Here is a 27,052-nt window from a genome sequence, read left to right on the forward strand (position 1 = left end):
TACAAATAATTTTGTTTATTCTGTGCAACGTATGATGTATATGGCAACGTATGATGTATATGGCAACGTATGATGTATATGTAGTGTATAATATACTTAATGTATGATATGTGATATTGATCAGTAGTACATGAGAAATATTTTCTAGATTAGGGAAGGTGGGAGTAGCTCATGTGAGTGTGTTTGACAAATGACAGGATGATTCTGAGGGCAGGAGAGGTAGACCAGGAGACGTGAGGCAGGAGAGGTAGACCAGGAGACGTGAGGCAGGAGAGGTAGACCAGGAGACGTGAGGCAGGAGAGGTAGACCAGGAGACGTGAGGCAGGAGAGGTAGACCAGGAGACGTGAGGCAGGAGAGGTAGACCAGGAGACGTGAGGCAGGAGAGGTAGACCAGGAGACATGAGGCAGGAGAGGTAGACCAGGAGACGTGAGGCAGGAGAGGTAGACCAGGAGACGTGAGGCAGGAGAGGTAGACCAGGAGACGTGAGGCAGAAGAGGTAGACCAAGAGATGTGAGGCAGGAGAGGTAGACCAGGAGACGTGAGGCAGGAGAGGTAGACCAGGAGACGTGAGGCAGGAGAGGTAGACCAGGAGACGTGAGGCAGGAGAGGTAGACCAGGAGACGTGAGGCAGGAGAGGAGGAAGGAAGGTAGCGAGCCATCCCGGCAGAGCAGACCACCCGGGTGGCGCTGGGGAAACAGGGAGGGGACGAGGTGGGTCGGGGACGAGGCAGTTCGGGACGAGGTGGGTCGGGGACGAGGCAATTCGGGACGAGGTGGGTCGGGGACGAGGCAGTTCGGGACGAGTTGGGTCGGGGACGAGGCAGTTCTCTCTGTCTCTCTCTCTGTCTCTCTGTCTGTCTCTCTCTCTCTCTCTCTCTCTCTCTCTCTCTCTCTCTCTCTCTCTCTCTCTCTTTCTCTCTCTCTCTCTCTCTCTGGTGGGTGCAGCAGTGGTCGTGTGACTGTAGTAGTGGGTGCAGCAGTGGTCGTGTGACTGTAGTGGTGGGTGCAGCAGTGGTGGAGGGAACTACTTCATTTTTCCCAGACAATAATGTAAGAGTGAGTGTTTCGTTGCAAGACATGGATGACCCTGGCTAATGGTATGACTCCCAGACTATTGTACTGATAATCTTCACCATATCATCCAATCTTGACACCAATAGCTTAAGATAAATCGGGACATGGTAGTCGAGGCGTGTACGGCTCTCTTGCATGTGACATACTTGATCTGCTTTATGATGCCCTCCTTGGAAGACCTCGTGTTATGTATATTTCTTAACCAGCGCAGAACAGAACCAGAATATACGTACATGTACAGATGTAGTTTTGGGGATGAGGTGCCTGGGAAATGAATCATTTGTTGTTTGCTGATGACACAGCACTGGTGGCAGAATTGAGTGAGAAATTGCTGAAGTTGGAGACTTAGTGAAGAGGAGTGTGTGAATGAAGGAATCTAAACGTAAACAAGCCAGCTGCTTGTGTGTCCCTACCACAATCTAGCCCACACAGTACTCGGGAAGCTGCTGCTGCGTCACATGGTTAATGTGTGGCTGTTGATAGCTCAGAGTTTGGCCTTTTTGATAACTGTTTTTTCCCTGCATCTCGAAGCTTTGGAACTCTCTACCGTCTCATGTATTTCCCAACACCCATGACCTGGCACAGTTTGAATGATAGTTTTTATCACTTCTGAATGATAGATTTTATCACTTCCTCCAAAATTCGTAAATACTTTCCCTTGTCTCCTCTTTTTCTCTATCGTTAACATCTATGTATTTCAACTAAGGCCTGACCTTAATCTGATATGTCAATCAATGTCCGGCCTTGATGTGGACTTGTGTGCCTGACCGGAGCCTCCAACGCAAAAATAAGAAATGAATTAAAGCAAAGATATGAGGTTTAGCAAAGTAGAGGGACATGTTAGCTGGGATATGAGTTTGAATGGAGAAAAACTGGATGAAGTGAAGTATTTCAGATATCTAGGAGTGGACATGGCGGCATATGGAACCATGGAAGCGGTAATTAGTCATTGGATTAGTAAGCGGGCGAAGGTTTTGGGAGCAATAAGAAATGTGTGGAAGAGAGGTGGTTATCTTAGAAGGCGAAAATGGGTATAGTTGAAGGTAAATTGGTCCCAACAATGTTGTATGAATATAGGCATGGGCTGTAGATGAGGATATGCGAAAGAGAGCGGGGATGTGGTGTGAGAGGACTATGTGGTGTGAGATGGTGTAATCAAGTAGATAATGAAAGAGTGAGAGAGATGTGTGGTAATAAAAAGAGTGTGGTTGAGAGAGCAGAAGAGGGTGTGTTAAGATGGTTTGAACATATGGAAAGAATAAGTAAGAAGAGGTTGACAAAGGAGATATATTTGTCAGTAGTGGAAGGAACAAGGAGAAGCGGGATATCAAATTGGAGATGGAAGGATGGGGCGCAAAGGATTTTCAGCGATCGGGTCCTGAACATGCAGGAGGGTGGAAGGCGTGCAAGGAATAGAGTGAATTGGAACGATGTGGTATACTGTTAGTGGACTGAACCAGGGAATATGAAGCGATTAGGGTAGACCATGGAAAGGTCTATGGGGCCTGGATGTGTATAGGGAGCTGTGGTTTCGGTGCATTACACATTAAGACTAGAAAATGAGTGTGAGTGGATGCGGCCTTTCTTTGTTCCCGGCGCACCTCGCTAACTAACGCGAAAACGACGACCAAGTATGAATATATATATATATATATATATATATATATATATATATATATATATATATATATATATATATGGTGGTGTGCAAAGTGAGAGGGTTAGAGAAAATGATTTGGTAAACAGAGAAGAGGTAGTAAAAGCTTTGCGGAAGATGAAAGCCGGCAAGGCAGCAGGTTTGGATGGTATTGCAGTGGAATTTATTAAAAAAAGGGGTGACTGTATTGTTGACTGGTTGGTAAGGTTATTTAATGTATGTATGACTCATGGTGAGGTGCCTGAGGATTGGCGGAATGCGTACATAGTGCCATTGTACAAAGGCAAAGCGGATAAGAGTGAGTGCTCAAATTACAGAGGTATAAGTTTGTTGAGTATTCCTGGTAAATTATATGGGAGGGTATTTATTGAGAGGGTGAAGGCATGTACAGAGCATCAGATTGGGGAAGAGCAGTGTGGTTTCAGAAGTGGTAGAGGATGTGTGGATCAGGTGTTTGCTTTGAAGAATGTATGTGAGAAATACTTAGAAAAGCAAATGGATTTGTATGTAGCATTTATGGATCTGGAGAAGGCATATGATAGAGTTGATAGAGATGCTCTGTGGAAGGTATTAAGAATATATGGTGTGGGAGGCAAGTTGTTAGAAGCAGTGAAAAGTTTTTATCGAGGATGTAAGGCATGTGTACGTGTAGGAAGAGAGGAAAGTGATTGGTTCTCAGTGAATGTAGGTTTGCGGCAGGGGTGTGTGATGTCTCCATGGTTGTTTAATTTGTTTATGGATGGGGTTGTTAGGGAGGTGAATGCAAGAGTTTTGGAAAGAGGGGCAAGTATGAAGTGTGTTGTGGATGAGAGAGCTTGGGAAGTGAGTCAGTTGTTGTTCGCTGATGATACAGCGCTGGTGGCTGATTCATGTGAGAAACTGCAGAAGCTGGTAACTGAGTTTGGTAAAGTGTGTGAAAGAAGAAAGTTAAGAGTAAATGTGAATAAGAGCAAGGTTATTAGGTACAGTAGGATTGAGGGTCAAGTCAATTGGGAGGTAAGTTTGAATGGAGACAAACTGGAGGAAGTAAAGTGTTTTAGATATCTGGGAGTGGATCTGGCAGCGGATGGAACCATGGAAGCGGAAGTGAATCATAGTGTGGGGGAGGGGGCGAAAATCCTAGGAGCCTTGAAGAATGTGTGGAAGTCGAGAACATTATCTCGGAAAGCAAAAATGGGTATGTTTGAAGGAATAGTGGTTCCAACAATGTTGTATGGTTGCGAGGCGTGGGCTATGGATAGAGTTGTGCGCAGGAGGGTGGATGTGCTGGAAATGAGATGTTTGAGGACAATGTGTGGTGTGAGGTGGTTTGATCGAGTAAGTAATGTAAGGGTAAGAGAGATGTGTGGAAATAAAAAGAGCGTGGTTGAGAGAACAAAAGAGGGTGTTTTGAAATGGTTTGGGCACATGGAGAGAATGAGTGAGGAAAGATTGACCAAGAGGATATATGTGTCGGAGGTGGAGGGAACGAGGAGAAGTGGGAGACCAAATTGGAGGTGGAAAGATGGAGTGAAAAAGATTTTGTGTGATCGGGGCCTGAACATGCAGGAGGGTGAAAGGAGGGCAAGGAATAGAGTGAATTGGAGCGATGTGGTATACCGGGGTTGACGTGCTGTCAGTGGATTGAATCAGGGCATGTGAAGCGTCTGGGGTAAACCATGGAAAGTTGTGTGGGGCCTGGATGTGGAAAGGGAGCTGTGGTTTCGGGCATTATTGCATGACAGCTAGAGACTTGAGTGTGAACGAATGTGGCCTTTGTTGTCTTTTCCTAGTGCTACATCACACGCATGAGGTGGGAGGGGGATGGTATTCCATGTGTGGCGAGGTGGCGATGGGAATGAATAAAGGCAGACAGTGTGAATTGTGTGCATGGGTATATATGTGTGTGTCTGTGTGTGTATATATATATATGTGTACATTGAGATGTATAGGTATGTATATTTGCGTGTGTGGACGTGTATGTATATACATTGTGTATGGGGGTGGGTTGGGCCATTTCTTTCGTCTGTTTCCTTGCGCTACCTCGCAAACGCGGGAGACAGCGACAAAGCAAAATAAGTAAATAAATAAATAAATATATATATATATATATATATATATATATATATATATATATATATATATATATATATATATATATATATATATGTATTAACGCTCATACATGCACATATACATATACATATCAGCATATATACATCAACATATACACATACAAAGACATATACATATATACACATATGTACATATTCACACTTGCTTGCCTTCATTCATTCTCTGCGCCACCCTGCCCCACAGGAAACAGCATCGCCACCCCCTGCGTCAGCGAGGTAGCGCCAGGAAAACAAACAAAAAATGCCTCATTCGTTCACACTCCGTCTCTAGTTGTCATGTGTAATGCACCGAAACCACAGCTCCTTATCCACATCCGGGCCCCAGAGTCCTTTCCATGGTATATCCCAGACATTCCACATGCCCTGGTTCAGTCCATTGGCAGCACGTCGACCCCGGTATACCACATCGTTCCAATTCACTCTATTCCTTGCATGCCTCTCGCCCTCCTTATGTTCAGGTCCTAATCGCTGAAAATCTTTTTCACTCCATCCTTCCACCTCCAATTTGGTCTCCCATTTCTACTCGTTCCCTCCACCTCTGACTTATATATATATATATATATATATATATATATATATATATATATATATATATATATATATATATATATATTTGTCAACCTTTCCTCACTCATTCTCTCCATTTGACCAAACCACTTCAATATACACTCTTCTGCTCTCTCAACCACACTCTTTTTATTACCACACATCTCTCTTACCCTTTCATTACTTACGTGATCAAACCACCTCACACCACATGTTGTCCTCAGACATTTCATTTCCGACACATCCACCCTCCTCCGCACAACCCTATCTACAGCCCATGCCTCGTAGCCATATAACATTGTTGGAACCATTATTCCTTCAAACATACCTATTTTTGCTCTCCGAGATAACGTTCTCGCCTTCCACACATTCTTCAACGCTCCCAGAACCTTCGCCCCCTCCCCCACCCTGTGACTCTCATCCGCTTCCATGGTTCCATCCGCTGCTAAGTTCACTCCCAGATATCTAAAACACTTCACTTCCTCCAGTTTTTCTCCATTCAAACTTACCTCCCAGTTGACTTGTCCCTGAACCCTACTGTACCTAATAACCTTGCTCTTATTCACATTTACTCTCAGCTTTCTTCTTTCACACACTTTACCAAACTCAGTCACCTACTTCTGCAGTTTCTCACCCGAATCAGACACCAGCGCTGTATCATCAGCGAACAACAACTAACTCACTTCCCAAGCTCTCTCATCCACAACAGACTTCATACTTGCCCCTCTCTCCAAAACTCTTGCATTCACCTCCCTAACTACTCCATCCATAAACAAATTAAACAACCATGGAGATATCACGCACCCCTGCCGCAAACCGACATTCACTGGGAACCTATCACTCTCCTCTCTTCATACTATTACACATACCTTTCATCCTTATAAATGCTTTTCACTGCTACTAGCAACTTACCTCCCACACCAGATACTCGTAAAACCTTCCACAGAGCATCTCTGTCAAATGCTTTCTCCAGATCCATAAATGTTACATACAATTCCATCTGTTTTTCTAATTATATCTCATGCACATTCTTGAAAGCAAACACCTTATCCACTCATCCTCCATATATATATTCCGCTTCCGCCTTACAATGGTTACACCGTGAGCGAGAGGTTTACCATCAGCGAAACAATCATCAGCGAAACAATCATTATCAGGAGCAGAGGTTCCATAGGGAGAGTCTCGATGCGGAGTCCGTCATGTGTCTGCTCCTGCCTGGAGTGCATTGTTTATCATTAAGTATCATGAAGGTCAATTTTTGAATATTAGTTTGGGCTGATGTCACTAATATTGCATTATTTGAATTTGACTTTTATGCGAAAACATGATAGAGGTTTCCATCTTGGAGCATGTGTGTCATAAACTTGTTATCCAATGAAGGCGTATGTGCCACGGTTAGCTGTCACGGTGTACTGGTGGTTTCCGGGGGTGATGACCCTCATACACCGCGTAGCACGATGGGTCATGCGGTTCTAGCGTGACCTTGAGAGTCTTGAAGTTGACCTTTGGTCAGGGGAGTGATGTGGCAACTCTGGCAAAAGTTGTGACCATGATGATGGTGGACCAACATGATGATGGTGGACCAACATGATGATGGTGGACCAACATGGTGATGGTAGACCAACATGATGATGGTGGACCAACATGATGATGGTGGACCAACATGATGATAGTGGACCAACATGATGATGGTGGACCAACATGATGATGGTGGACCAACATGATGATGGTGGACCAACATGATGATGGTGGACCAACAAGATGATGGTGGACCAACATGATGATGGTGGACCAACATGATGATGGTGGACCAACATGATGATGGTGGACCAACATGATGATGGTGGACCAACATGATGATGATGGACCAACATGATGATGGTGGACCAACATGGTGATGGTGGACCAACATGATGATGGTGGACCAACATGATGATGGTGGACCAACATGATGATGGTGGACCAACATGATGATGGTGGACCAACATGATGATGGTGGACCAACAAGATGATGGTGGACCAACATGATGATGGTGGACCAACATGATGATGGTGGACCAACATGATGATGGTAGACCAACATGATGATGATGGACCAACATGCTGATGGTGGACCAACATGATGATGGTGGACCAACTTGATGATGGTGGACCAACATGATGATGATGGACCAACATGATGATGGTGGACCAACATGATGATGGTGGACCAACATGATGATGGTGGACCAACATGATGATGGTGGACCAACATGATGATGGTGGACCAACATGCTGATGGTGGACCAACATGATGATGGTGGACCAACTTGATGATGGTGGACCAACATGATGATGATGGACCAACATGATGATGGTGGACCAACATGATGATGGTGGACCAACATGATGATGGTGGACCAACATGATGATGGTGGACCAACATGATGATGGTGGACCAACATGATGATGGTGGACCAACATGATGATGGTGGACCAACATGATGATGGTGGACCAACATGATGATGATGGACCAACTTGATGATGATGGACCAACATGATGATGATGGACCAACATGATGATGGTGGACCAACTTGATGATGATGGACCAACTTGATGATGATGGACCAACATGATGATGATGGACCAACATGATGATGGTGGACCAACATGATGATGATGGACCAACTTGATGATGATGGACCAACATGATGATGATGGACCAACATGATGATGGTGGACCAACATGATGATGATGGACCAACTTGATGATGATGGACCAACATGATGATGGTGGACCAACATCTCACAGTAAATTAGATGAGCAAGGTAGTGGAATTTCACATGAGAATGTGATCATCAACCGAGAGAATATGGAAATATCTACAGTTTCAGTAAGATGGCTCCAGTATATCCTCACCACCCGGGACCAACACCACATCAGGAGCTGCTTCAACTGTCATACAAACTATTATGTACTGAGGACCAGACCAGCATCCACCACTGGGGCCCCAAGTCCAACTCAGAATCCATACTGTGGGAGCATCAGGGATTTTTACTAAGAAGAACAAGTGAGAACACGACCCTCTGCCGCCAGGATCATTTTCTCGACTACCTGTGACGTGAAAGAGATTCTGCTACTTGACGGTACAATATGCTTCGTGAAATGACACAGGGCGGTTATGATGGTGTGTCTCAGCCTGTATCCACACCCCGGCCTGCCACACGTCTGCTGTGTGTCCACATGGCTTGACTCGCCATATAGCCAGACCCGCCTCACACCTGTACTTGAGGTGCCTTGTCGCTGCTGCTCAACATAAGATATGGTTGATGTCCACCGCGTGCCGTCGCTCACCGCACAGATGCACCACATGGATCACTTGGCCACATTCGAGCCACATAACCACAATAGACGCTGAAGCCTCGTAGCCAGACTAGAGCCACTTGTCGACCACACCAGGGGCCACTTGCACACTAAGATCCCCAGGTCATGCTACTCTCATAATCATGTAGGGGACTTGTTGACCTCACTGTAGTGATGACAGGTGGTGGCAGTGGTGATGACAGGTGGTGGCAGTGCTGTCTGGTGTGCCGTAAGGAGATGGTGGGCGTGGGTTGTCACTGCCCACTTGGTTGGTGTCGGCTTCAGACCTGCAGACGCCAGAGGGCGCACGGCCCATGGGTCTGGAGAGGCGCAGGTGACGGCCTGGTGGGTGGCGTGGCGTGGCGGGCGTGGGTGGTGGTGAGGCTCCTGGCCACCGCTGCCGCCACCAGTGTCATCCCCGCCGCTCTTGCCGCCGGGCCACACACACACGCCTGCCTCTGGTGGCACCTCACTCTGAAAGTGGCACCGCTGTCCAGGCGCGTTCATCCCGAGACCCAGGGAGGAGGAGGAGCGACCGGCGACATATGCTGTACATATCACTAGTGTGTCTCATGATCCACAGGCCAGGTGAAGGATGATGGAGGAGGATGAGTAGCTCACGACGGTGCGACACGATACGTCGTCCTTCCGGGGAAACATGAGTTGCGTCTCTACCTCCTGACCAGTGTCAAGCTGACTGAGTGTACAGTACCTGTGAGAATATTTCTTCTTACAGTGGACGAAAGGTGTTGCGAGAACCAGGGTTCCTCACACCACCACCCTCATCCTTGCACCAGCCACTCACACACTGGACAACCTAACGATCTTAACAAAATTTGACATGCGGAGAAAACGGACGTGATGATTCTGGTGTTGACGGGGCGCTCCGCGTTTTTGTTGAGTTACCTGCATCACATGTGGGGCATACAGTGGAAGAGAGGCATGTTTGGCATCGTCTAGTGGCATACAACGTATTCATCGCCTACAGTGCTGTACTGAGGCTTCTAGAAGGGTTGGTGACCCTGGGCAAGCTGATCTAGGCTGCTGCTGGTGTTGGTGATGGCAGGAGATGCTAGTGACCTGTTGTAGATCTTGCCAGGCTTTGTGTTCAAACTGTTCATCAGTTCATAAAGTCGCATAACAATTAAGACTGACATTGTACTCCTTTAAGACTGATCCACACATAAGTGTACTTCTTATGTAATATAAGAAAATGAAAATCTAACGTTTCATATAGAATTGCCATTTTGAGCGTGGAACAGAGAAACTCTGCCAAGATTAGCTACTTGTGCCAGTGTACCAGCGCCTCAGACTGAGGAGGACAAGTCACGAACCTGCTGCCAACACCCAGGTGGACGCAGACGAAGTACTCCTGGGAGGGTACGGAAGTACTCCTGGGAGGGTACGGGAATACTGTAAAAGAAAATGATGTATTCCCTTAATGGTGCATACATTTATAACACGTCATATACATTATAGCTGTCGTAGAAATAGTTTCCATCAGGTTGAGGTGGGTCAAGTTAACTCCGAGAAGAACAGCCGATGCTACAGTGAGTCATTAGCTTTACCTGTGTACGTGATAGCAGAGTGGGCTGGTGTAGGCCCGCCGTCTGGCACCGAGTGCATCAGGTGGCAGGAACCAGTGCCGCCGCTCAGATGGTGTCAGCGCCTCATTCTCCCTGGTCAGTACCCTGCTTGTAGCATTGCTGCGACGAGTAGGTAAATAGAAAAGTTGAAAATAAGTGATGTTTATCATCACACATTATTGTTAACATCAGAGATAGTACACCATCTTTGAGAGAATAGATTTTCAAGAGTGGATAATGAACTTGTAAAGCATAGAGAAAGCACCAGGAAAGATTAATTGTATATGATCAGAAGAGTTGATGTGAGGTTGTGTGGTGTATGGAAATCAGTGAGTTGGAACTATGAGGTACCATCGGCTTGTGCTTGAGTGCGTGTGAGTATCGTCACTCACGCCTCGCCCGGCCTTACTTTACTCAAGTCAGTGTAACTGTTGGTAGTGATCGGCCGGCTCTCTGCCGAGCCAGTGCCTTGTGTCGTGCCTCACTACCAAGCCAGTGTCCTGTGTCGTGCCTCACTACCAAGCCAGTGTCCTGTGTCGTGCCTCACTACCAAGCTAGTGTCCTGTGTCGTGCCTCACTACCAAGCCACTGTCCTGTGTCGTGCCCTACCACCACACCCACCAAGCGTCTCCAGTAAGCTCTCATCTAATAGCAAACGTGGCGGGGGTAGCGAATTGTGGGGGTGATGGGTGGGACAAGACGATGACCACAAACATGACAGTTGTGGAGGGAGCCGCCACTCCCTCTTCATCACCGCCGGCGTCCACTAACGACCAGCTCAGTGATGACCCAATCAACGATGATTTACTGCCCGACGACCCACTCAGGGCGGCCGTCCTCGCCAACTATGAAAACCTTGAGGATACTCTGGCAGAAACACCCATCTTGAGAGGTTGCGACGACGAACCCTCTATAATTGGCTCCCATGGCCTTCCCCTCCTCAAGTTTGCTCCATCCACTCCTCTCTCTGCCAGTCCAGGCTCTCCACCACCCACTTTAGGAGATCCGCTCCTCCCGACGCCCCCCACTAGTCCTGTCAGTATTCATGTTTTTGATTCCGACGAAGAGTCTCCCTGTGGAGACATCACCACACCACTAAAATTTGACAGCAGCGAGTTCACGTGGCGACGGTCCGAGGAGGTACCAGAGCCACGGCTGACTCCCCCGCGAGTCATCCCCACCATCGACTACCTGCAGGTACCACCCCATCACCGCGCCAAGCTTAGGAAACGTGGCCGTGTCTCCTTCAGTAGGGGCTCCATTGACTCTAGCGCGTCTCCCAGCCCGTCAGCGTGTTCCATGCTGCCCGAGGACACGGTCGTCAGCACGCCGGAGCCACCAGAGAAGCCCCCGGAAGATGACCTGGCGAAAGATCCAACACAGATTAACGGTGGCGTGCAGCAGGCGACCACCAGCCCTGTGGTGGAAACTGTGGGCAACCTCAGCGCCGCCAACTGCGTCATCAAGATCCCCAAGAAGCAGCGGAAGCCATCCTTCTCCAAGATCGACATCCCCTGCTACCACCGCCGCCCCTCCGGCCAGGCTCTTGATGTCAACTATGACTACACCTTCACCGTGGTAAGTGTAGCTCCTCCACCTCACAAACCCTCTAGAAGTAAGCGAGATTTGCCGCGGCTGTACGTGAAGAGGAGTGATAACAGAGGGTCTGATGAAGATGGTATCTACTGGAGAATAATAAAAAGATTTAACATTTCTAATTTGTATAAACTGAGACAGGATAGTAAAGCTGAAGACTTCTTTCCAGACAAAAACTAGAGGAAAAGTAGCCGTGATAAAGCTCCATGTAGCAAGGAAAGACTATACTGACTAGGAAATTTTATAGGAAAGTGTGAGGGGAAAACATTCTAATTTATGCAGTGGATACCATAGGGAGGAGATGTCATATTATTCTCACATCTTAAAAGAAAAAGTTTATGTATTTATCATAATGACCTTCCTTAGGTTAGGTCATTGAAAATTGATATAACCTCGTGGTGATTTGATAATCTTGTAGTGATGTAATTGTATTGATAGTCTTGTCCTTAACATCTGCCGGTTCCTTAATGCTGTGTTCTATCATCCTAATGCCATATAAAATATATGGCATTATATGGCAATATATGGCATTTATTGCATTATTCTTTACTGTTATTCCTGCGTCTCTAACTTGAAGAAATTGTAAGTGTTCTGTTGTCAGGATTACCTGATATTTTGAGAATTTGTTACATGCATCCGAAGCCCACGCTTCTGTAATAGAATAATGTTGTGTCTGTAGTGTAGGTGTCTGTGGGGTAGATGTCTGGTGGGTAGATGTCTGTAGGTTAGGTGTGTGTAGGGTACATGTCTGTAGGGTAGGTGTGTGTAGGGTACATGTCTGTAGGGTAGGTGTGTGTAGGGTACATGTCTGTAGGGTAGGTGTGTGTAGGGTACATGTCTGTAGGGTAGGTGTGTGTAGGGTACATGTCTGTAGGTTAGGTGTGTGTAGGGTACATGTCTGTAGGGTAGGTGTGTGTAGGGTACATGTCTGTAGTGTAGGTGTGTGTAGGGTACATGTCTGTAGGGTAGGTGTGTGTAGGGTACATGTCTATAGGGTAGGTGTGTGTAGGGTACATGTCTGTAGGGTAGGTATGTGTAGGTCAGGTGTCTGATTCTTTATATGGTTAATTTCTAAGAGACGGAATTATTTTTGTTCTTTTTATTCGTTTTAGTGGGTTTTTTTTTTAATGAAATTTGGTGACCAGAACTGAACAACATATTCTGATCTAGGTCGAAGTAGAGCGATGTATAGAATGGGGTATCGATGGTATAATGAAATGAGTTAAGGAAGGCCATATTGATCATCAGTTAGTTAAGGAAGGCCATATTGATCATCAGTTAGTTAAGGAAGGCCCTTTGATCGTCAGTTAGTTAAGGAAGGCCATATTGATCATCAGTTAGTTAAGGAAGGCCATATTGATCATCAGTTAGTTAAGGAAGGCCCTTTGATCATCAGTTAGTTAAGGAAGGCCATATTGATCATCAGTTAGTTAAGGAAGGCCATATTGATCATCAGTTAGTTAAGGAAGGCCATATTGATCATCAGTTAGTTAAGGAAGGCCATATTGATCATCAGTTAGTTAAGGAAGGCCATATTGATCATCAGTTAGTTAAGGAAGGCCATATTGATCATCAGTTAGTTAAGGAAGGCCATTTGATCGTCAGTTAGTTAAGGAAGGCCATATTGATCATCAGTTAGTGTGTGTTGTCGACCATGTTGATCTTCAGGTATCACTTCACTTGTTAGGTTGGAAGTTTTTCGTGCTTTCAGGATTCATTCGTGTCCTTACATGATACACTGGTGCGGCGGGTATGGCCGGGAGTGTGCCCGCTTGACGCTGAACTGAGCTGGTTGGGGTACACTAAGTTTGCCTCGTTATACCAAACTTGCCTTGGCACAGATAGCTTGTAAAGGGAACGTCAAGCACATTTTGGACGCACTAAGCTTGCCGTGGTATACTGAGCTTGCCGGGCTATACTAAGCTTGCCGGGGGCTGATCAAGCCTACTGAGACAACGCTTGAAGTATGTTGAGGTACGCAGGAATCCGTAAGCTTGTAAGGGTTCATTCCTAGCTCACTGGTTTTGATGGGCATCCTGTCGTGTGTTAGAGGAACTTTATGACTCCTGTTGTGTGGTAGAGGGTTATGACTCCTGTTATGTGGTAGAGGGTTATGACTCCTGTTATGTGGTAGAAGGTTATGGCTCCTGTTGTGTGGTAGAAGGTTATGACTCCTGTTGTGTGGTAGAAGGTTATGACTCCTGTTATGTGGTAGAGGGTTATGACTCCTGTTATGTGGTAGAAGGTTATGGCTCCTGTTGTGTGGTAGAAGGTTATGACTCCTGTTGTGTGGTAGAAGGTTATGACTCCTGTTGTGTGGTAAAGGGTTATGACTCCTGTTATGTGGTAGAAGGTTATGGCTCCTGTTGTGTGGTAGAAGGTTATGACTCCTGTTATGTGGTAGAAGGTTATGGCTCCTGTTGTGTGGTAGAAGGTTATGACTCCTGTTGTGTGGTAGAAGGTTATGGCTCCTGTTGTGTGGTAGAAGGTTATGACTCCTGTTATGTGGTAGAAGGTTATGGCTCCTGTTGTGTGGTAGAAGGTTATGACTCCTGTTGTGTGGTAGAAGGTTATGACTCCTGTTGTGTGGTAGAAGGTTATGACTCCTGTTGTGTGGTAGAAGGTTATGACTCCTGTTGTGTGGTAGAAGGTTATGACTCCTGTTGTGTGGTAGAAGGTTATGACTCCTGTTGTGTGGTAGAAGGTTATGACTCCTGTTGTGTGGTAGAAGGTTATGACTCCTGTTGTGTGGTAGAAGGTTATGACTCCTGTTGTGTGGTAGAAGGTTATGACTCCTGTTGTGTGGTAGAAGGTTATGACTCCTGTTGTGTGGTAGAAGGTTATGACTCCTGTTGTGTGGTAGAAGGTTATGACTCCTGTTGTGTGGTAGAAGGTTATGACTCCTGTTGTGTGGTAGAAGGTTATGACTCCTGTTGTGTGGTAGAAGGTTATGACTCCTGTTGTGTGGTAGAAGGTTATGACTCCTGTTGTGTGGTAGAAGGTTATGACTCCTGTTGTGTGGTAGAAGGTTATGACTCCTGTTGTGTGGTAGAAGGTTATGACTCCTGTTGTGTGGTAGAAGGTTATGACTCCTGTTGTGTGGTAGAAGGTTATGACTCCTGTTGTGTGGTAGAAGGTTATGACTCCTGTTGTGTGGTAGAAGGTTATGACTCCTGTTGTGTGGTAGAAGGTTATGACTCCTGTTGTGTGGTAAAGGGTTATGACTCCTGTTATGTGGTAGAAGGTTATGACTCCTGTTGTGTGGTAGAAGGTTATGACTCCTGTTGTGTGGTAGAAGGTTATGACTCCTGTTGTGTGGTAGAAGGTTATGACTCCTGTTATGTGGTAGAAGGTTATGACTCCTGTTATGTGGTAGAAGGTTATGACTCCTGTTATGTGGTAGAAGGTTATGACTCCTGTTATGTGGTAGAAGGTTATGACTCCTGTTGTGTGGTAGAAGGTTATGGCTCCTGTTATGTGGTAGAAGGTTATGACTCCTGTTATGTGGTAGAAGGTTATGACTCCTGTTGTGTGGTAGAAGGTTATGACTCCTGTTATGTGGTAGAAGGTTATGACTCCTGTTGTGTGGTAGAAGGTTATGGCTCCTGTTATGTGGTAGAAGGTTATGACTCCTGTTATGTGGTAGAAGGTTATGACTCCTGTTATGTGGTAGAAGGTTATGACTCCTGTTATGTGGTAGAAGGTTATGACTCCTGTTATGTGGTAGAAGGTTATGACTCCTGTTATGTGGTAGAAGGTTATGACTCCTGTTGTGTGGTAGAAGGTTATGGCTCCTGTTATGTGGTAGAGGGTTATGACTCCTGTTATGTGGTAGAAGGTTATGACTCCTGTTGTGTGGTAGAAGGTTATGGCTCCTGTTATGTGGTAGAAGGTTATGACTCCTGTTGTGTGGTAGAAGGTTATGGCTCCTGTTATGTGGTAGAAGGTTATGACTCCTGTTATGTGGTAGAAGGTTATGACTCCTGTTATGTGGTAGAAGGTTATGACTCCTGTTATGTGGTAGAAGGTTATGACTCCTGTTGTGTGGTAGAAGGTTATGGCTCCTGTTATGTGGTAGAAGGTTATGACTCCTGTTGTGTGGTAGAAGGTTATGGCTCCTGTTATGTGGTAGAAGGTTATGACTCCTGTTGTGTGGTAGAAGGTTATGGCTCCTGTTGTGTGGTAGAAGGTTATGGCTCCTGTTATGTGGTAGAGGGTTATGACTCCTGTTATGTGGTAGAAGGTTATGACTCCTGTTATGTGGTAGAAGGTTATGGCTCCTGTTGTGTGGTAGAAGGTTATGGCTCCTGTTATGTGGTAGAGGGTTATGACTCCTGTTATGTGGTAGAAGGTTATGACTCCTGTTGTGTGGTAGAAGGTTATGGCTCCTGTTGTGTGGTAGAAGGTTATGGCTCCTGTTGTGTGGTAGAAGGTTATGGCTCCTGTTGTGTGGTAGAAGGTTATGGCTCCTGTTGTGTGGTAGAAGGTTATGACTCCTGTTGTGTGGTAGAAGGTTATGGCTCCTGTTATGTGGTAGAAGGTTATGACTCCTGTTGTGTGGTAGAAGGTTATGACTCCTGTTGTGTGGTAGAAGGTTATGGCTCCTGTTATGTGGTAGAGGGTTATGACTCCTGTTGTGTGGTAGAAGGTTATGACTCCTGTTGTGTGGTAGAAGGTTATGCTCCTGTTATGTGGTAGAAGGTTATGGCTCCTGTTGTGTGGTAGAAGGTTATGGCTCCTGTTGTGTGGTAGAAGGTTATGGCTCCTGTTGTGTGGTAGAAGGTTATGACTCCTGTTGTGTGGTAGAAGGTTATGGCTCCTGTTGTGTGGTAGAAGGTTATGGCTCCTGTTGTGTGGTAGAAGGTTATGGCTCCTGTTGTGTGGTAGAAGGTTATGGCTCCTGTTGTGTGGTAGAAGGTTATGGCTCCTGTTGTGTGGTAGAAGGTTATGACTCCTGTTGTGTGGTAGAAGGTTATGGCTCCTGTTGTGTGGTAGAAGGTTATGGCTCCTGTTGTGTGGTAGAAGGTTATGGCTCCTGTTATGTGGTAGAAGGTTATGACTCCTGTTGTGTGGTAGAAGGTTATGGCTCCTGTTGTGTGGTAGAAGGTTATGACTCCTGTTGTGTGGTAGAAGGTTATGGCTCCTGTTGTGTGGTAGAAGGTTATGACTCCTGTTGTGTGGTAGAAGGGTTATGACTCCTGTTGTTGGTAGAAGGTTATGGCTCCTGTTTGTGGTAGAAGGTTATGACTCCTGTTGTGTGGTAGAAGGGTTATGGCTCCTGTTTTGTGGTAGAAGGGTTATGACTCAGTGTTTGTGGTAGATGGTTATGACTCCTGTTGTGTGTAGAAGGGTTATGGCTCCTGTTTTGTGTAGAAGGTTATGGCTCCTGTTGTGTGGTAGAAGGGTATGGCTCCTGTTTGTGTTGTAGAAGGGTATGGCTCCTGTTGTGTGGTAGAAGGTTATGGCTTCCTGTTGTGTGGTAGAAGGTTATGGCTCCTGTTGTGTGGTAGAAGGTTATGGCTCCTGTTGTGTGGTAGAAGGTTATGGCTCCTGTGTGTGGTAGAAGGTTATGACTCCTGTTGTGTGGTAGTAAGGTTATGGCTCCTGTGTGTGGGAGGGTGGGGGGAGGGGGGGGTGGTAGAGGGTTATGACTCCTGTTGTGTGGTAGAAGGTTATGGCTCCTGTTGTGTGGTAGAAGGTTATGGCTCCTGTTGTGTGGTAGAAGGTTATGGCTCCTGTTGTGTGGTAGAAGGTTATGGCTCCTGTTGTGTGGTAGAAGGTTATGGCTCCTGTTGTGTGGTAGAGGTAATGTTATTGCTCTTGATAGATCCTGAAGTACTATATATTTTTCGTCTGCTATGACCCCTGTGGTAGACCCGTCAAGCTCTAATGGCAGGCTTTTTGGTGGATCAGTTTGGTGACCTAGACAGACACTGTAGTGTCATGAAAAGAATATATTTTCCTCCTCCCAAATACATTGTCTTGTGATCTTTCTAACTTAGCACAGTGTCTCTGCCATCACACGGTTCTGGGAAGACTCAACTTATCCTAACGGACTGGTTTTGTCCAGAGACGGTGCCACTTGCCTTGTTTTTAAGATAGACAGTCAGTGTTGTACAGTCAGTGTTGTACAGTCAGTGTTGTACAGCGGTATAATGCACGTTTAACCTAAGGATGTTAAAGAAGTTTCTTGATGACATAAAGAGATCTCTGATAAACCATTATATGTGGCACATATATGTCGTCAACCCTTCAGCTGGATTAATAGCACTCGATCAACGATGATGACAAAGAAATATTTAGTTTTCTTGTGGAGAAAATTGTACAAATATTACTTGGTCTTATTACTTGATATATTTTTCTGGAAACACGAGAAGTGAGTTAGTCTCCTCTGGAGAGGCCTGTCTTGTGTTTATAATGATCTTTACTACGTGTGAATCCTATATCCACCCAAGCTTTCACTCTCAGAGCAGAGAGGAGGTCGAGCCATGGAGAAATGTGTTCCTAGATAGTGAACAAGTTCCTGACCTTAGACTAACTCCTAACCAGACCTGGCAGCTGGAAGATTATCCGTGACGAATGTTAGAGATGAAAATGTGTCTGGGATTATAGTTTTTATTCCTTCACTACACTGTAGCCTTCCAGTCTACAGTCCAGACCTCAGTGTTAACTCCACCCGAGATAGCTTGAGGTTCAGGCAAGATGTCGAATTATATATAAGAATCTCCAAATATATAAGAGAAATCATGGTTAACCTAGCCTGACTTTAACCTGTACAACGCTTGATAACATTCTTCAGACGCACAGATAAGAGGTTCGCTCAGAGTACAACAACGTAGCTAATCTAAAGAGCTGGAATACGTCAGTGTATTTATGAAGCGTCTGCGGCGTTTGGCAACTCTTGTTATAAGGTTAGTTACTGCTTGTGTGGCGAATCAAGTTGAGGACACCATACAAAATACATGCTGACACTGGTCTTGGCATCTTTAATTGAAGTAAATTTTCCAGTCATCGTCCAGGATACATTACTGGAACACCACAAAGCTACATCAAGGGTTCTAACACACTTTCCTGGACTTACCTTTTCCTGATTAGTTTTCTTATAACTTCTATTTCCCGTTTAGAAATCTTACAATGATTACTTTTGTGAAACAAAATGATGAATAAAAATATAAACTTGTGAGATAAAAGTAGATATCTAAAGTGGTTTAGTAGATTTGTAAAACTTCAAGAAAACAGAATATTAGTTTTATCTTCCTGAGTGAAGGATTGTCATAATGAATGACAGACCCACTGCTACACCACCACACTTTCTGATGACTCTGGTGGCTTGTGTGTCGGTCGATGTGACGGAGGTGAGAGTGTGGCGCCCGCCATCAAGGGTCGAGGATATAGAAACAACGAGGAAATATTACAGTTCAGAGGTGAGCGAGGACGACCCGCGCACCCTGATACTGCTGGGTCAGGCGTGACACAAGGTTAGATCTGCAAGGTCCAGATGGCGCGGCTCAAGCTTCATGCTACAGTGATGTGCTGTACAGATGGCCACTCGCCCCACCCGCCCCAGGACGCACGTACAGTCAGGGGAGGGATCACCTCCACCTCCGTCAGCCGCGCTGCACCAGTATTGTGCATCACCTGCAGGATATGATGAGTCTTCACGTCGCTCCCCCTGTAGTATCTTAATGTAGGCGCATTTTAGCTTCATTTCCAGAACAGAGCTTGATCACGACAGTTCTCCAGCACTGTTGTTACACATCACAAACGAGGTGAAAATTTTGTCCTATATGGAAAAAATGATAACATAGAGCCAGTTTCCTGCCGTCGATCAGTTTCGTCTTTATAGCAGCAAGGGTCAAGAAGTCTCACGTGATCACCTTGCATGGAAGAAACGGTGAAGGAGGGGAGGGACACGGGAGAGATGAACAATTCAGCTGTTCCTCGACGTAACTGGTAATGGTTGAAAAAAGCAGGAAATAAACTTCCACAGCTTAGCTGTTGAGGAAGGTAGTAGTAGTGATAACAGTCACTCCACACACCAACAACAGGAGGTGTTCACCAGTCACTTGCTACCGCTCTTAACTAGGCTGGCCAAGGTGTTCACGGTCGCGGTGAGGTCGCTCACTGCGGCTTGTGTGTGTGTGTGTGTGTGTGTGTGTGGGGTTCAACACAAGATGAGGTCAATGGTTGTCGTGTGTTCTCACATATCCACGTTAGGTGATGACAAACAGCAATACTTTACGTTTATGTCGTAAATAACAAGATGACAGTGTAGAAACTATTGGTAAGACAACACAAAAACAACTCAGGTTAAGGGGTAAGATATATAATATAAACTCAGTAACACATTCTACATAAAAAACACAAGAAACTACATGTACAGCTTCCGGAAACCACTGGAACACATCATAACCACAGAAACATATTTCTTGTTTTGATTTTGCATAGAATCCACCTGTTGTGTGTTTACAAGTTGTTTACGTTATTCGCAAGACCAGACGTCCGTTGGCTGAGTAGCCCAATGTTGCAGACGGTCTAGCGTCCCGTGGACCTGACGTGTGACGTGTGTAAACATTACTCCATAAGTTGCTGATAATGTCTGAGAAAGAAAATACTTAATACTGGTAAACTGATTAACAAGTCATTATCTGGAAGAAAAATAAAGAGAAATTCATTTACATGCGAATGAATTTGCGTGAACGGAGGCAGCCACAGCCGTGTTATGTGGCTCCTGCTGAACATATCAGCTACACTGACAACACTGAATATTCTTGTTAACGAGCATTTGTACTCCTGTTGTGTGTTGTTCTTATGAACCAGTCTTCGCACAACACACGTTCCGGGAATGTTTCCACGTCGGATTGTCTGGTATTGTCCAGGTCACCACTGCTTACAACTTCGTGTCTCGTGTTATGAGTAAATTGTCAAAAGTGGCTCATGAACATTTTTTTTTTGATGAGCCAGCCATACAACTTACAGCGAGGAAAAGTTGTGATAAAGTACAGGACTTTAGGTCAACACAGTTACTATGAGTTGGATGTGTCTTGGGTGGGGATGGGTGGCGACCAGCGATCTCACAGGGTTGTATGGTGGGATTGTCTTGCATTGTTTACACACAGTTGTTGATGAAGTTGACCTAAAATGTAACTCACGAGGAAGAGGTTGTTGTATACACCTAAATGAACTAATGTTTTCGTTGTAACCAACATGGGATTGATATTAGATACACTGACAGACTTGTAAGATTTCGTGCTCATGTTACCAAACCTGCCGATGACACTTTCAAAAGCAGTCGATAACGTTATGAAAAGCACAGTAACTGATTGGTGGAGAACATGGAGTACTTCCATCCATGATCAGCAACACACGATCATGTCTGAGGAGGCCACTGGACGCTGCAGGGAAGTACCTGGTATTTATAGAGTAACAACACCTTGGGGAGAGGCTCAAGCCCGGCTGTGACCCGCCATCTTACTTATCATCCTTGGATAATCCTGATGTGAGTTGATGTCTGTATAGCTACACTCTCCTCCTACAACATAGATCTGAAAACATGAAACATGATGAGTAGATGATGAAGTATTTAGATATTGTAGATGCTGCAGGCTGGCCCACGCGTCCCCCACATTATCTGGGGTGATCAACCCGATCGTCCACCTGAGGGATCAGTCACAAGCATGGATGAGCGATCACTGGAGGGATGATAACGGTGCACAGGAGGTGCAGATCCACTGGCGTCTCTCTGGCTTCAATTCATTAGTTATATCAATAGGGGATCATTCAGCTCCCTGAGCGCTACTATTAATGTTACTGCACCGTGTATGTGTATGGTGCTAATGATGTATGTATGTGGTGATGATGTATGTGTGTGGTGCTAATGATGTATGTGTGTGTGGTGATGATGTATGTGTGTGTGATGATGATGTATGTGTGTGGTGATGATGTATGTGTGTGGTGATGATGTATGTGTATGGTGATGATGATGTATGTGTGTGGTGATGATGTATGTGTGTGGTGATGATGTATGTGTGTGGTGATGATGTATGTGTGTGGTGATGATGTATGTGTGTGGTGATGATGTATGTGTGTGTGGTGATGATGTATGTGTGTGGTGATGATGTATGTGTGTGGTGATGATGATGTATGTGTGTGGTGATGATGATGTATGTGTGTGGTGATGATGATGTATGTGTGTGGTGATGATGATGTATGTGTGTGGTGATGATGATGTATGTGTGTGGTGATGATGTATGTGTGTGGTAATGATGTATGTGTGTGGTGATGATGATGTATGTGTGTGGTGATGATGTATGTGTGTGGTGATGATGTATGTGTGTGGTGATGATGTATGTGTGTGGTAATGATGTATGTGTGTGTGGTGATGATGTATGTGTGTGGTGATGTATGTTTGTGTGGTGATGATGTATGTGTGTGGTGATGATGTATGTGTTTGGTGATGATGATGCATGTGTGTGGTGATGTATGTGTTTGGTGATGATGATGTATGTGTGTGGTGATGATGTATGTGTGTGGTGATGATGATGTATGTGTGTGGTGATGATGATGTATGTGTGTGGTGATGATGTATGTGTGTGGTGATGATGTATGTGTGTGGTGATGATGTATGTGTTTGGTGATGATGTATGTGTGTGGTAATGATGTATGTGTGTGTGGTGATGATGTATGTGTGTGGTGATGATGTATGTGTTTGGTGATAATGTATGTGTGTGGTGATGATGTATGTGTGTGGTGATGATGTATGTGTTTGGTGATGATGATGCATGTGTGTGGTGATGATGTATGTGTGTGGTGATGATGTATGTGTGTGGTGATGATGATGTATGTGTGTGGTGATGATGTATGTGTGGTGATGATGATGTGTGTGGTGATGATGTATGTGTGTGGTGATGATGATGTATGTGTGTGGTGATGATGTATGTGTGTGGTGATGATGATGTATGTGTGTGGTGATGATGTATGTGTGTGGTGATGATGATGTATGTGTGTGGTGATGATGATGTATGTGTGTGGTGATGATGTATGTGTGTGGTGATGATGTATGTGTGTGGTGATGATGATGTATGTGTGTGGTGATGATGTATGTGTGTGGTGATGATGTATGTGTGTGGTGATGATGTATGTGTGTGGTGATGATGTATGTGTGTGGTGATGATGTATGTGTGTGGTGATGATGTATGTGTGTGGTGATGATGATGTATGTGTGTGGTGATGATGATGTATGTGTGTGGTGATGATGTATGTGTGTGGTGATGATGTATGTGTGTGGTGATGATGATGTATGTGTGTGGTGATGATGTATGTGTGTGGTGATGATGATGTATGTGTGTGGTGATGATGTATGTGTGTGGTGATGATGTATGTGTGTGGTGATGATGTATGTGTGTGGTGATGATGATGTATGTGTGTGGTGATGATGTATGTGTGTGGTGATGATGATGTATGTGTGTGGTGATGATGTATGTGTGTGGTGATGATGTATGTGTGTGGTGATGATGTATGTGTGTGGTGATGATGTATGTGTGTGTGGTGATGATGTATGTGTGTGGTGATGATGTATGTGTGTGGTGATGATGTATGTGTGTGGTGATGATGTATGTGTGTGGTGATGATGTATGTGTGTGGTGATGATGTATGTGTGTGGTGATGATGTATGTGTGTGGTGATGATGTATGTGTGTGGGTGATGATGTATGTGTGTGGTGATGATGTATGTGTGTGGTGATGATGTATGTGTGTGGTGATGATGTATGTGTGTGGTGATGATGTATGTGTGTGTGGTGATGATGTATGTGTGTGTGGTGATGATGTATGTGTGTGGTGATGATGTATGTGTGTGGTGATGATGTATGTGTGTGGTGATGATGTATGTGTGTGGTGATGATGTATGTGTGTGGTGATGATGTATGTGTGTGGTGATGATGTATGTGTGTGGTGTGATGATGTATGTGTGTGGTGATGATGTATGTGTGTGGTGATGATGTATGTGTTTGGTGATGATGATGTATGTGTGTGGTGATGATGTATGTGTGTGGTGATGATGTATGTGTGTGGTGATGATGTATGTGTGTGGTGATGATGTATGTGTGTGGTGATGATGTATGTGTGTGGTGATGATGTATGTGTGTGGTGATGATGTATGTGTGTGGTGATGATGTATGTGTGTGGTGATGATGTATGTGTGTGGTGATGATGTATGTGTGTGGTGATGATGATGTATGTGTGTGGTGATGATGTATGTATGTGGTGATGATGTATGTGTGTGTGGTGATGATGTATGTGTGTGGTGATGATGTATGTGTGTGGTGATGATGTATGTGTGTGGTGATGATGTATGTGTGTGGTGATGATGTATGTTTGTGTGGTGATGATGTATATGTGTGGTGATGATGTATGTGTTTGGTGATGATGATGTATGTGTGTGGTGATGAGATCTGCATGTGACTCATTGATTTGTGAACTTGTATATGTTCCAGCTTTCATGTATATGTTCACCAAATGTTTCGTGGTGGAGCTTCTGATGTTGGAATTACTAACGTTTTTTTTTATGTTGTGTGGAAGGTTCTTCATGGGAAGCCTGTATGGAAACTGTGGACACACTATTCTTGCCGACTCGTGTCGTACTCACACAGTGTTCCAGACAATGTCATTTGTAATACTGTCATATATTACTATGTACAGTGTGGACCACTCATGCATCTTGGTAACACTGGAAAACACAATGCCACTGTTGATGTATCCATAACCCAATCTCACTATCGAGACACGACCATACGCCCCCTCCCTCCCCCTCCCCACTTGGTGCAGTCTTCACAGTGGGCAGCGGCTCGGGTGGGCCAGTAGGCTACCCACGTCATGGTACACACACTCGAGGTTGATGCAGTAAGAGCAACACGAGACCAGGTTCCTGGTACAACGGTCGACCTGGCTTACGACCAGAGTCTAGAATTAGCCTCCTGGTTGAGCGGCCTGACCCGCCGCTGCTCGTGGTCTGCCTTGCGTGTTGTTGTTTCTACTTTTCTGGTGGCCAACTGCAGGAATGTGAGCAGCACGACCCGCGGCCCTCAAGGCAAACCCTGGCATTGTGTGCCCAGTGTGACGGTCTGTACCTTGCGCCACCGTCACACCAGCCGACCACTGAGGTTGATAACTACTACTGTGGACAGCTGGCTGGCTGGCTGGCTGGCTGGCTGGGGGTGGGTCAGGTGCGACTCCGCCAGGAAGATGTTGACTCTGAACGAGGGGAAGTGAGGGATCTTGTGGCTCAGTCCAGCCATGTTATGTTGTCAGGGAGGGAAGGTATCGGGCAGGGAGGCGACCACGGCTGATGAGTCAAGTTACCAACTCGCCCAGGGGTGTGGTAAATAAGGTACCTGGAGGGGTACCAGGACGCACCTGGTGGTGGGTATCGTCATGTGGCGCTGTAGTTCGAAGCGACGGATTATGTCACGTGATCATAAAGTAGTGGGACGAGTGTGGACGTCCAGTGAGTGAAGGGTTGTGGTGAGGAGGGAGGCCTCGGACCCACGCTGGCTGTTGATGACGGAGGCTGGAAGGTCGTGTGTGAGAGAACAGATCTGTCGATGTACTTAGGCTGGTCCGGTGTGGCTCGTCATCTTGCCCATCAACAATATACATTACCCGTCACAGACACACAGATGGTACTATACATTACCCCGCACAATATACATTACAGCTGACAGAACTTGACTGACTGACTGAGCAGAGTTAGGTGTCAGACCCAAGTGTGCCACGACCCATCAGAAGGTAGACACCCACTCACCTGAACTCTCATGGTGGATGACGGTGTTTGTGTAGTCTCTCTTAACACAGATCATGTGCTGGGGTTTGAACCCTTCCCCTCAATATGTTGATGTGAGCAGAACTCTGCCTTCCGGTAGAGAGCGTACATGGATTCGAATCCCGGGATCACGTGAGCCCGTGTTTTAATTTCGTCCAGGTTAAGGAACATCAGACAAGTGGCTGGAGAGTGTGTACACCTGGCGAGTGTGACGTCATCAACTTTGATACATTGGTGTTCATAACTGTTGATCAGGTGGACACTGTGTACCAGTACTGAGGTCTTCTGTATTCCAGCATCATCTCGACGCTACGTGGCACTTTACATACACTTAACTTTTTTTCTTCTTTTTTGGTTAATCATTTAGCCGAGCAGCAACTACTGGTGGCCGGGTAATGTGTGGCGAACTGTGTTGTGGCTTAAGGTGAGTTACACTGTGGCCATCTGTATCGTTCCGGGGGGACACAGCAGGACGATTGGTCGTCTGTACCACTGAGGGGACAGTGGATCGTCTGTACCACACGTGCTGTATACACTTGAGGGAGGAGCTTGATGGGTACAGTTGCGGGAGGAACATGATCTGTGCTCACGGGAGCTTTTCGAAAATTCGAAAAGAGATTACGAGGAGAGGCATAGGATTAGTGAGAGGAGCATCAGAGGGTGAAGGAATGTTAGAGTCATGCAAGGTGGAGTTAGAAGAGAAACGAGAACCAAAGAGTTGCTTTGTCTTCGGGAGAGACAGCTATACTACCGTCAGAACGGAGGAATGAAGGAAAAGTAGAGCAACAGAAGTTGGCGATGCCCTTAGCTAAAGACCAGAAAGACCCATCAGTGGATGACGAGGGGAGGTAATCGCACCTCCTGTGAACAAAGGACCGCTTTGCCTCACGGATAACATGTTATCGGCGATTACGATCAGTGTTAAAGGCTGAATGGGAGCCAGAGGAAGGAGGGTTCTTCCAAGCCCGATGTGCCTTATGGCTTACCTGAATGGCCTTAGAACAGGAAGGTTTGAACTGTGGGTTGGATGAAGATGTCATCTTGGAGGAAGAGGAGATGAAAGCTTTCATTCCCGCAACAATAACTTCTGCTATGCGTTTGGTGGAGACAGAAGCATCACATCATAAAAGAGTAATTTACTCAAGGAAAGTCAGAAAAGAATTTTCTTAAGTTACTCTAATCGATTTTGTTGAAGGGGAAGGTACCTTGAAATTGATACATTAATGAAAGTTTGTTTAGGTGAACCAGATGAGGATGACACTGTGCAGCTACAGAGTGAAGGATTATAGAGATGATGATCAAGTTGTTCTAGA

General features: G+C 45.5%; 1 protein-coding gene across 14 annotated transcripts in view; it reads left to right on the forward strand.

Moving 5' to 3' along the window:
- Positions 1-27,052, forward strand: part of LOC139761747 (chloride channel protein 2-like) — a 618,856-nt gene that overhangs the window by 110,561 nt on the left and 481,243 nt on the right. The window contains exon 1 of one of the 14 annotated variants that reach the window (XM_071686175.1): positions 8,459-11,903. The exons of 12 other annotated variants lie outside the window; for them this stretch is intronic. In XM_071686175.1, coding sequence (XP_071542276.1) covers positions 11,028-11,903 — 876 coding nt within the window. In that variant the 5' untranslated portion in view covers positions 8,459-11,027. Of the gene's footprint in view, positions 1-8,458; positions 11,904-27,052 lie in introns of those variants that run through there. One more of the 14 variants, XM_071686176.1, reaches the window with a different exon arrangement.

The sequence above is a fragment of the Panulirus ornatus genome, chromosome 41 (assembly GCF_036320965.1).
Source record: "Panulirus ornatus isolate Po-2019 chromosome 41, ASM3632096v1, whole genome shotgun sequence".
Taxonomy (NCBI): Eukaryota; Metazoa; Arthropoda; class Malacostraca; order Decapoda; family Palinuridae; genus Panulirus; species Panulirus ornatus.